The 13,042-nt window shown below is 38.9% G+C and overlaps 1 gene segment (V, D, J or C); it reads right to left on the reverse strand.

The window, feature by feature from the left end:
- Positions 1 to 13,042, reverse strand: part of LOC122544078 (M1-specific T cell receptor beta chain-like) — a 44,844-nt gene that overhangs the window by 12,438 nt on the left and 19,364 nt on the right. The window contains 1 exon segment of the C gene segment in view: positions 8,788 to 8,844. Within this exon segment, the coding sequence occupies positions 8,788 to 8,844 (57 nt within the window).

Raw genomic sequence — 13,042 nt, forward strand, 5'->3', positions numbered from 1 at the left:
ACTCCCAGATCTTTTCTAAGTGCATGGTTATAACATACTTAATGATCGTTTTTAACACCTCCTTTTTGACAGATATTAGGCTATCTGATCTGTATTCTCCTGTTTTACCCATTTCAGCACAAAGAAGTAGCATTGCCATTTTCCAATCTTCAGAATTTTCCAATCTAATGGACTCTTGCTATGTCAAGGGAGGTTTGATCCTTGAAACAGGAACCTCAATTGTCTCCCTAACCAGTTTTAAAATGCCCTAGGATGAAAGTCTTTTTATTTCTTCGGGGTACTACGTAGCAACACTGAAAAAAACAGCACACTGTCGTCACAAGTGACTTACTGGCTTTAAAACGTTCAATATTAATATAAATCACTTCTCCAATCACATTTTCAGAACTTAGATCATCCCGCATTATTGCATTAATGCGATCATTAATAAACAGAAACAAAACTGCATAATGTCCTAATATCCTGTCTTTCCAAATAATTGCATACTCTCCAGCATTCATTTGCCAGTCTATGGCCTCCTCTAGCTTTGTCTCTGTAAACGCCCAGGAAGACTATGTTTCGTTAGTATGAAACCTATCAAGAACACGATTCTGAATCTATTTGCAACTGTCAGCTTTTTATTTTGGTTTTAACTAAGAATGTTATAAGTTGTTAATCAGAACGTTTTTTGCTTATTGATTGAAATATGATCGTTTCATTCACCAGATTTTCCACTATCAGTTTTAAAAGCTTTACCTGAATTCAGGAAAAGTTATTTGTGTAGTTGAATTATATGTCTCGTGTCAGGTATTCATAGGGTCATAGAGTCATAGAGTCATAACACGGAAACATTGATCTCCTTTTTCAAATTCGGAAACTAACAAATAATTTAGGAAACTTATGCTGAACCTTTGAAAAACTCTGCAGGTTCATAAATTGCACAAAATTTCCGTTTCTTAACAGCTTGATTTATAAAGGATATAGGGTCCTTGAGAACAAGCAGAGGAGTTCAGTCCTAATAAATATTTTTTTACATGAGTCAAACAAAAGCTGCTCCCATTTGATGTCTTCATAACAGCCGAGGACCACAGATTTACGATTTGGACAAGGTACACATGGGGATGTATGAACTTTTTTTTTAGGCAGACTGACTCTTACGGACTTGGAATTTGGCTGCGTACAAGAATGGAGCAATTAGAGATCGTCAATGATTTTAGAAGGAAATTGAATGACCACTTGACTAAAGAAACTGGCAGAAGTACGGGATTATTATGGGAAATAGGAATAACTGGAAATCTGTACAGAAGCCAATATAGATTCAATGGGCGACATATTTACCTTCTCTGCCATAACAAGTCTATTGATTCAGGATTATCCCAATCTATACTTTTACACACAATGTAATCTAAAATGAAACCGTAGGAACTCATGTTACGGATGGCATGTTGGTTAAGTGCCTAGCTTTGCTTCCTCACAGTGCTGGGGCCCAGGTTCGATTCCAACCTCGGGGCACTGTCTGTGTGGAGTTTTCACGTTCTACCCGTGTTTGTGTGGTTTTCCTCTGGGTGCACCGGTTTCCTCCCACAATCCAAAGATGTGTAGGTTAGATCAATTGGCAATGCAAGATTACTCACAGTGTTCAGGGATATGTAGGCTTGGTGCCTTAGTCAGGGATAAATGAAGAGTAACAAGGGAGGGGAAAAGGTTTGGATGGGTTACTCTTCGGGGCCGGCGTGGGGGGTTGTTGATGGCTACTTGTTGGGCTGAAATGTCTGTTGACACATTGGAGGGGTTCTATGTATAATACCAAATAAGTGATGTATACTTAGCCCATTAAGCTGGCAATGGCTCTTCTGTTGCATTTTTCAATTAACCAACCCATCTTCATTAGCCCTTAAAGTTGCACATTTCAACTTTACCCAATTTGTGTCGTTACCATTTCTTATTTGTTTGCTTTCATCAACGCGACAGAATACATTTTGTGTTTCCACAATTCCCTCTTTACATGGTGTTTAAGTGTCATCTCACTGATTATTTTGGCAATCACTTTAAAGCTGTGTCGTATTGGTAACATTCTCTCCTACCATTGTAAACCTATTCAGCTGATTTACCAACATAAAACCAATTATTTTGAGCTCCTTAGCCGGGTAAAGGCGGCATATTTCCTTGCTAAAGCAGCTTAACAAGCTAGATGGGTTTTGATGACAATTGACAGCAGTTAAATGGTATGAATAGATCAGCTATATATATTCCCCTACACATCTGCACCCAAACCATGCACAATTGTCTTCTTACTTATTTCGATTTTATTAGGAGGAACAAAACTATGTCTAAATACTATTTTAATGGTACAACAGTGTCTGCACTTCATTGGCTCTAAAATCATGAAGCACGTTTGGGCATCCCAAATTACAAGACGACGAAAGCAATGCAATTCTCGCTGATTTCCTTTAAGTTCCAAAATTAAAACAATTCCAATTGGAAACAGTTATGCATGAACAGAATGATGAATTTCACTCTACACATTCTTTCCATATATATTACAGTTGTGTGTAATTGAATTAGATGTCGTTCAGAGAAGGTTCACGAGATTTATTCCAGAGATGAACGGCTTATTTCATTGCAGAGGTTGAGTAGTTTAGGCGGATAATCACTAGAGTTAAAAACAAAAATGAGAGGAGATTTAATTGAGGTATATGAGACGCTAAATGGGATGGACACAGAGGAGATGTTTACTTGTGTAAGGCAATCTGGAATGGGACGTCATTGTTATGTTATAAGACGTTAAAACAAGATCAGGTGGAATGATTTCTCTCAATGGTTGCGAATCTGCAGAATTTCCTAGTCCAGAGTGCTGTAGTTGCCGGGACATTGAGTAAATTAAAGGAAGAGAGAGGCGGATTTTTAATGAGTAAAGGGACAAAAAGGTTATGGAGTATGGGTAGAAAAGTGGACTTGAGGCCGAGATTGGATCAAACATGATCATATTGAATGGCGGAAACGGCTCGAAGGACTGAATAATCTACTCCTGCTTTTAGTTCAGATATTTAAATTGAAACCAGATAATTCGTTGAGAAACATTAGGAGCACATTGGAAAGTTCTGGCCGACATAACCATTGTTTTTAAAACACTCCAACAATGTTTATTTTTCCTATCTCGAATTACCTCATGAGCAACACACTTGGAACATGGAACTCAAATAAGCTGATATTTTCCAACTACTTTTCAAACTAAAATTAACGTGGTGATATTCTCACTCATAATGAAGTACTACATGATGACAGGTAGCTGAAGACTGTAAGATCATGCCATTAAAAGTTAGAATTCAACAAGACTTGAGAGGAAATATTCATGTTGTGGTAATGTCGCTGGACTAATCATCTAAACAATCGGGAGTAATATGCCATGATGTGAGAAGATAATGAAACTCTAGAAATCAAACCTGGATATAGGAGCGTATGAACAGCGGTTGCTACTCATTCCCTTGAGAGTGTTCCATCATGCTCATGAGATCCAGACAAATGTGAGGTGATGCATTTAGACAAGACTAATTCGAGAGCGAATTATGCAATGAATGGAAGAGCCTTGGGAAAAGTTGATGGGCAGAGAGATCTGGGAGTGCAGGATAACTGTACGCTAAAGGTTGCTGCACAGGTGGATAGAATGGTCAAGAAGGCAGACAGTATACTTGCCTTTATTGAATGGGGTATTGAGTTAAAGAGCTGTTAAGGCATGTTTAAATTGTACAAGACATTGGTCGGTCGCATTTAGAATGCTCTGTCAGTTCTGGTCGCCACATTACCAAAAGGATGTGGACGCTTTGGAGAGGGAGCAGAGAAGGTTTATGAGGATGTTGCCTGGTATGGAAGGTGCTGAATATGAAGAAAGATTGAGTAGGTTAGATTTGTTTTCATTAGAAAAAGGAGATTGAGGGCGGGGGGGGGGGGGGGGGGAGGTGGGGGCTGATTCAAGTTTACTAAACCATGAAGAATCAAGACAGGATGGATAGAGACAAGCTTTTTCCCAGGGTGAAGGATTCAATAACGAGAGTTCACGCTTTCAAGGTGAGAGGTGGAAAGTTTAAGTGGGATACACGCGGCAAGTACTTCACACAGAGGGTGGTGGGTGTTTGGAATGCATTGCAAGCAGAGGTGGGAGAGGTAGGTACTGTAGATTAATTTAAGACGTGGCTGGATAAATGCATGAGTAGGTGGGGAGTAGAGGGATACAAATGGTTAGGAATTGACTGACAGGCTTAGACATTACATTTTGGTCGGATCAGGCTTGGAGGGCCGAAGTGCCAGTTCCTGGGCCTTAAATTCTTTGTTTTTTGTTCCTTCTATACCCCCTTTGGGCCATACCTTTTGATACTCTTGCTTGGTTGTAATTCAATGCTGTCGTCAATACCACATGCAATGCCGTCCCAAGTTTATTATCACTAAGTTTGTATATTTGAAATTTTATACAGCTATCCAAGAATTAATGAATATTGAGAGCAATTCATGTCCCAACACTGATTCCTGCATAGACGCAGCAACAGTGATCATAAATCCATCATCAACTCTCATAAATACCCATATGGTTCAATTTCGGAAGGTTATCAACCACCTTACTTGGTCTGCCTCACATATGACTCCAGCCCCACAGCAATGTAGTTGACTCTCAATTATCATCACCAAAGTTATGGTTAAATGCTGGCCAAACCTGAGACATATACATCCTCTGAGCAAGTATATACAAATGATAGCCTAGCAAATATTTCTAAACTAACAACAGCGATAGCAGATTCAAAGTCTTGCAAACAACAACAAATATCTGATTTTGACGTTGTGATCATTCTTAATGCCAAATAATGTCACTGGGCATTGCTTTAACAAAAATAAACTAATAGTACCTCTCTGAAGAGACTTTCCTTTACGTAGCATTATCCATTTTCTCCCTCTTCATGTCTCTCTTTCTACATGATCTTGTTTTAATGTGGCTCCTGGCCATTAATGTAAAGTTGTTTAAAGAAACTTGGAACGTATCAGTTGAAGTTCCAGACTTCTCTATTTCCCTAATTGTATTGTTCCCAGCTCACACCTGCAGCAACGACTCATTTTCAAAATACGTGCAAAGAAATGATGCAAATAGAGAGCACAAATTGCAAAATGGCATGGTCAGAAATATTCTGAACTGTATGAAATGAAAAGTTAAAGAGATGTCTATCGTTTCCTCTTTACCTCTGAGAGAGCAACAGGCAGAAACACACAACAAATAAAGTCAAGACTTTGATCGTGAACAATGTTATTAATAGAATTAAAAATAGGTTGTCGTAGTAGGACGGACAATCTAAGGTGGGACTAATGTAATGTTTGAACAGGTCGCCAAATTGTTAACACTGAAAGAAACAAAGAACTCCTTTGAGGTAATGCTGGACAATAACTCAAACTATTTTCTACACCAACTCCCTTCTCACTGGAGGAAGTAAATATATACAGAATTGGTTACTCACCTGTAACCACTAATTTGGTGCCAATGCCAAATGTATAATCGTAGTTATTTCACCACAGTGGTACAGAATAGTACTACAACGCCCAAGAAGTTAAAACTCAAGATGGATCTTCAAAGAGAAATGTCACAACTCAAACTTATATACGCTTGCTTTCTGGTTAAAACGGGGGTCATGTGTTCCATAGTGTCTCGGATTTATAAAGATATTTGAATGCAATTGATAGACAAAATCCAAAGATGTTTCAGACTCAAGTCGCAGATGACATACTGAACCACAGGAGAGCACATTGAGATGCACGATCAAAAAATTGATAAATAATTGGGGCTTAAGAAGCATTTCAAGTTAGTAAAGAGAAAAAGTAACCAACGGAACAGGAGAACCAAATATTGATGCATTTAGTGGCTAAACACGTAAATTATATGAGTACAGACTTGATGGTTTGCAGAAGATGCAGGATGTTTGCAGAGCTGGTGAAGATGACAAAGATGAGTACGGAAAGAAGACTGCAAGAGTGTTAAAGACAAACATGATCGCTCTCTAAACTGGGACAGTCCACTATCTGTTAACATCATCTATGTTCTTGAGGTGATTGCAGCACCTCCCATGTATAAATGCACCCAAAAGACTTAAAACTCATCAACAAAATGAATTCAAATCTCAGCTCTGTTTTGATCTAAAATAAACAACCTTGTTCGTTTACCAAAGTCATGCTGATAAAATCCTGTTCATCGTATTACAGGGCTGCGATACAACTACGTGTTCGATGAAAAGAGCGAATTAGCTATTGCAAAGATTGGCCCATCATGTAACATTTTTAAATTTAAATATTCAATTGGAATTACATCTTGAGCAGTTCATCAGTAACCCCAAAAGGGGTTGATGCAGATGCCTAATTACAATACGTAGTGGGCTGAGGTTCATAGTGTTGATACTTTTAGGGAGAAGTTTTATGAACATTAGGGAAAAGCAAAATACAAGAAACTGTTCATGATTTGAGGTGAATAGCAAGTGGGGAAGTTGTCCCAGGGATAATGCACAGCAGCAGTAAACAATTATTTAACCATCATGCATTGCTTTGGCAATGTTTTTCTCCTTCATGGTGCAGGGGTACCAGGAGGAGAATGAAAGCAACTCAGGTTTGAATTTATGAAGGTTTTTAATATCACAAGTAGCATAAATAAGATGAACTCCCAATGTTACTTCTGCATGAAATGGAAGTCCAAAACTAGAGGACATAGGTTTAATATGAGAGGGGAAATAATTAAAAGTAGGTCGAGGGGTACTTTTTTCACACAGGGGGTAGTCCGTACATAGAATAAGCTGACAGAGGAAGTATTAGATGAAGATATAGTTATACTCTTTTACAGAATACCTGCAGCGTGGAAGCTGCCCATTCGCCCATTGCTCCAAAGCGATCATCTGAAGTGCATGCCATCCAAAACCACACTCCGATCCCATCCCTCTAACTCTGAATTTTCCATGGCCGTTCTACCTGGCATAAATATCTTTGGACACCATGAACAATTTACCATCACCAATCTAACCAGCACATCTCAGGCCTATGGGACGAAACCGCAAAGGGAACCCCAGCAGACACGTGGAGAACATAAGACCTCCACCAAGACAGTCACCCAAGGATAAAATCAAATTTGGGTTCCTGGCGTTGTGATGCAATTGTGAGCAACTTTATCAATATTATTAAGAATGAGTGAATCTCGCAGAGCAGAGAATCCAAATGATGATTATTAGAATGATTGAACAGGTTGTCAAGTTCTTAACACTGGGAAAAAAACTCGCAAGGCCAATGCTGGATAATGGCCAAACTTCCCTACTATTGGAGTAATTAAATTTAAAATTTTGTGCAATATATTAAGTGTTCACCTACCAGCAATCAGTAACTTGGTTCAGGTGACAAATATATACTCATAGCAAAAACATCACAATGGCAGTCTGCAGTGTTAAAACTACGAAAAAGTAAAAAAGAATAGATATGTGGGATCTTCAGTGAGAAATATTTGAACATGCATAATCTTACATTCCGGTTTAAAATAGGGATATTTGATTCGCAGTGTATTGGGTTTATATAGCAACTTAAATTCAAATAGATTTTCTATAGGTATTTCAGAGGCTAAGTGGCAGAATCATACTGACCCACATAAGTGTACGTTAGAATCAAAAGTCTGTTTAAGCATTTGGGATTTAAGAAGCAACTTCAAGATAATGTAAGAGATAAAGTTGCCAAGTGAAGTATTGAACCTCAGTGAAAGCAATTGAAGTATTTCGTGGTTGAGAGTTTGAGGGCATGGATGTCTGTAGTTAAGTTCAATCTTTATGAATGCAAAGTCGATGGCGTGCAGAAGATGAAAGAAGTTTATAAAACTAACAGGGAGAAAGTACCGAAAGAGGAAAAAGAGTATGTGAAAAATAAATATGGGAGTTCTCTAAACTAAGTTGGTACACTATCTGTCAACGTTTTTATATGTCCCTGAGATGATTAAATCTTCTGAAATATATAAGATTGCCCAACAATTTTAACGAGTCCTCATTAACGACATGAATTCAAACCCAGCTGTGTACCAACATAAAATGGAAACGTTAGCCCCTTACCAAAGTTACATTGATTATATTCTGCTTGCATTATTAGAACTATAGTTCTAAGATGAACAGAACAAATTCGCCGTTGCCAAATATGGTGCACAATCACCTTTTTTTTACATTTAACATTCAATGAGAAATTCATCTTGAGCAGTTTAGCAGTAATTTCCACTGAAGACTAGCTGTTGCAGGTATTTCGTTACCAGAAATGGTTGGTTGAGGATAATAGTGTTGATACATTTAAGTAGAAGTGTAGAAACAGGAGATTCAGCCGATAGATTCCACACTGACCTTCCGAAGAACATGTCACCAAGACTCCATCCAGCCTTCACATCCTGAACACTACGGCCAGATAATCTAACCCACACGTTTTCGGACTGTAGGACGAAACCCACACCAACTCAGGGATAATGTGCAAAAGCCATACAGACAGTAGCCCGAGGACGGAATCGAACCTGCGTCCCTGGCGCCAATAATCATTGGCCGCCATGCTGCCGTAAAGATGCATTGACACTTCACCAAAATGGACAGCCTCTATTCTTTACGATATACTTCATGACCCACGTTGAGTAAAGAGGCACACAATAATTAAATAGCTAAACAGACCTACAGAGCTAACATTTCCCATCGCAAGACAGACAAAGGTGGGGATAGACAGCCAGTCACAGCCGATAGACAAACGATGGATATTTATACAAGTAGACATCAACAAACTTACCAAAAACTGTCAACTTGGTGCCAGCGCCGAAGTAATACGTGCTAGCAGAACACAAAGCTAGACGCCTGTCTGAAAACCTTTCAGGTCTTTGTGAGTGTTGCCACTTGATGAAAAGGAAACCCATGGAATCACGCGACAATGCAGTGTGGGAATTGGAGTGGAGGCCATTTAGCCCTGTTTAGCGAACTCTTAACTAACATGACTTTTTTCTATACTATTGTTTCAGAGTCTATTATTATCAGAGTCGAGAGTTTCCATGGACAGGCACGTATTAGCCTCTCGTAGTTACTGAGTAAGGGTCCTAGACGTCCATCATTCCTGAATGGGCTACTTTAATTCTTAATATAACCACGACTCCCCGGATACCACCACCAGTGGAAATATTTTCTCTGATTATCATAATGACTCCTAATGAACTTAATTGAACAAAGTAATAAAGAATTCACCTTCAAAACTCTGTGAATCATTAGAAATATTACCAGTCTAATGAAATTATGGCAAAATTGAAACAAGAGGAGGCCTTTCAGCACCTCGAAGTTGTTCCACCATTTCATTGAATCGTGGCTGATCTTTGGTCTAAATCTATATAGCTGCCTTTGGCCATATCCATTAATATAGTGACAAAATAGCAACAACAAAAAAACTGCCTGAGATATAAACTGTGCAGCTGATCCAATCGTTTGTGGAAGAGACTTTCAAACATTTACCTCAGTGCAGAAGTGCTTTCTAATATGTTTCCTGCACGCTCTGGCCCAGTTCTCAGATTATGTCTCTTCCTTCTGGAATCTCCAATCAGTGCAAATAGTTCATTTTTATTTACCCTACCTTTTCCTATTTCTATCATCAAGACTTTGAGAAGATCAACTATTCACCTGTTCTTGGTATTTTATCAATGGGATTACACAGCAAATCTTCCCTTTAAACTCATCAGAAGTATTCCAGCCTTTTCAACATTCATAGCTAAACGTGGATAGATAAATCTACTTAAGAGAGAAATGGTTTTCATTTCAACATCTTTGTTCTGCCATTTACTTTCCACACACAGTCTCTTCCCAAATATTTTCACATAACCCCCTTCCGTCTTCACAGCTTTCACAATTTTCACACATTATATCAGCCATGTTATTCTCAACAATTTAATCTCATCTGTCACGCAGTTCTGTCACTGTTTTGGCACAGATCGTTCTCCCGAATAGAGGATTGAATCTCTTGCTGGTGTTCGTGCGCACATACACACATACATACGTATATGTATATATATATCTGTGTATGTATACATATACCTTCCTTAAGGGGATTGACATAGCTCCCTGAAAGATGCAACATAGTGGATAAAGAAGGTATACGATATGTTTACCTTCATAAGTCCGGCTTTGAGACTAAACGTTGTCAAGTCATGTTGCAGTTGCACAAGATTGAAATTAGGCAATCTTTGGGCTATCGTGGGCAGTTCCCGTCACCACACTGATATGGAGGTTTTGGAGAGATGTAATGGAGTTTTACCAGGATGTAACCTGGACTAGCTATAAAGTAAGTTTAGAAAGTGTTTTTCGGTTCTTTTCACGAGAGGGGCGACATGCAATGAGAGATAAGCGTAGGTTAGCTAATATTTTTACCAGGGTGTTACATAAAATAAGAGGGACATAGGTTTAAGGTGAAAGCAGGAAGGTTTTTCACACAGTGAGCGTTATGCACCTATACTGAACTGCCAGTGAAGGTGTTCGAAGCAGAAATAATAACAATGTTTAAGAAGCATTTAATCAGACACATATATAGGCAGGGAAGAGAGGGATAAAGACCAAGTGCAGGCAGATGGGATTACTATAGAATGGCACCGTAGTCAACACAGATATGGTGGGCCGAAGAACCTATTCCTGTACTATTTTATGAATGTTCCATCTCTGTTGATGTCTCTAATCTCTTGGTTCTGGAATCAGCGTTGTTAATTCCCCTCAATTGTTAGCAGAAAACCTTAGCCAGAGTCCCTGCAACTTATTCTATAAACTTTAGATTAGACTTGTGTACAACACAATTGAATGGAAGTAGTTTTCGGTCTATATTAATGCCAAGTCCGATATTTTCACACGTCCATGTTTGGGAATCTATTTGCACCTTCAGTTGATTTTACAGAATCTCCATTATGTTCCAACTTATTCCCTTATCCTACAATTGAATGGGTGCAGTCTGTCTCCACAAGTTGGAAGATCTAAATCATTCCCCTCAACTCCAGCACTTTTACTCCACCAATTCCATTTACTCCCCAAATCCTTCCACACATGGATCCACGATTTAAAACAAATTTTCTCTCATTACTAATCCATTTACTTACCCATAACGACCAGCCTTGTCCCAGTTCCGAAGTAAGCTTCGTTGTAACACAGCAGTACCACCCTGTCCCAAAATCCCCGTCACAACAGGCATTCTTCATCCATTCTGTTCAATTTGCATCTTTCCTAAGGACTGGCAAATCTCCTACAGCCATGCTGCCGTGAGGTGGCCAATCAGCCATTTTATCCCATTATTCAATTAGATAATAGTTACTTCACATCTCAACTTAATCTATTCTGCAACTACTTAACAAATATCCTTGCAAACAATTATTTTTACCGAACTGTAGACTTCAACTGATCATTTGTGTATGTATAAAAATTCAAGATTAGAGCGAAGACTTTATTTCTAAAATCAGCAGTGGACAACCTAGCTTTTACAATGGAACAGAAATAGTTGTGGAGAAACCCTCTAAATTTGTTTATATCTACCGACCATCATTTATTCAGCTTAAATTCTAAAAGCAAATACGAATTCAATTTAAAAACAAAATGAGTCGATGCAAAGAATCAACATCGCATAAACCATTTCCATCTGGCTATTATCTATTATCAATTCTCAATTTTGCTCACGTGTAAATAGCAACTTGTTTGGAGAAACAGACGTCAAACGCGGCTTTTATCTCCCTAGACCTTACGTTCTCCAATAGACCCTCAATTTAGACTCAATTTTGAAGATGGAATAATCCAAAACAACGCACCTTTCCAAAGGAAAGCATTTGAGGATTTTGCAGATTATGTTGAAATGACCAGATGTTGAAAGTCTGAACACCTTATTCCCCAGCAAACGATTCCTTACACGTAATGCAGATAAGAGAGAAAATCGACTTACCCAAAATTGTTAGTCTCGTGCCTTGACCGAAATAATTCACATTTGCATCACAGTGACACAACAAGTGGTTCAAAACACAAACGAGTGCCAAGACAGGCATATTCTGTTTTTGTATTATACAAACTTTGTGATTCTATTATGAGTTGCATGAATTCTATTCTATATTGTACTAATCGACCTGTTTTAACATACCACCTAGAGCAGGTATGAGAGACTTGAATGAGCGACTCCTGGCTCAGAAGTAGGGAAACTATCTCTGCACCACAAGACACTTCATGGATCGCATCTTAAACTGAAAAGGATAACTCTCACCTCAGCTGTCAGGTCCACTTTCACATCTGTGCATTGCGTAAAAATTTATATGGTCTTACCAGATTTGTATGAGTGCAATTATTGGAGTTTAGATGTATTGAATCAAATGTTTATTCCATTGCTAACTGCACTTAGCTGACACCAGGAGACTTATTTCCGCGAATAAATCACATTCTCTTGTAAAGCAGATCATACGCCTCAGTTTCCCTCGGGCTTTGATTAATACAGAAGAGACAGGTCAAGCACCGGCTGAGAAAACAGCCTTGTTTCTTGCCGTTGTCTAGATGATCTATAACAGACTGACGCTGCAGAATGACCGGGGCGATCATCAGGAACATTCAATGAAAAAGAAATACGGAGATGATATCGCCAAATTCCTTACCTAATACCATCAGTTTGGAGCCCGGTCCGAAGTGAACCTGTGTTCCAGCACACCACCAGATCACTTCACATCAACCCATTTATGGAAAGGGTCAAACCCTGTCCACCCTAAATATTAAGGAGAGCAGGTCAAAGTGCTTCCGAAGCAGTTTTCCAGAGAGTAAGCACATTCAAACGTAGTTCCCAACGAGGGGGACATCAACCATCGAATTTACTAAGAACTCACAGTTTGGGTCTTGAACATCTCACATTTTGGAATGTTAAACGTTGGCTCAGTATCCATCCAAGGGCTTAAGGTTCAACCGAAGCGAAGAAAGACACGTGTTCGAATTATTGCAACAAGAACTGTTCGTATTTCGAAAACCCAAAAGTCAGTGGAAGTTCCAACGACGTTTGAAGAAGC

Source organism: Chiloscyllium plagiosum, unplaced genomic scaffold (genome assembly GCF_037043375.1).
Source record: "Chiloscyllium plagiosum isolate Xiang-an unplaced genomic scaffold, Cpla_swu_hap1 HiC_scaffold_40, whole genome shotgun sequence".
Lineage (NCBI taxonomy): Eukaryota > Metazoa > Chordata > Chondrichthyes > Orectolobiformes > Hemiscylliidae > Chiloscyllium > Chiloscyllium plagiosum.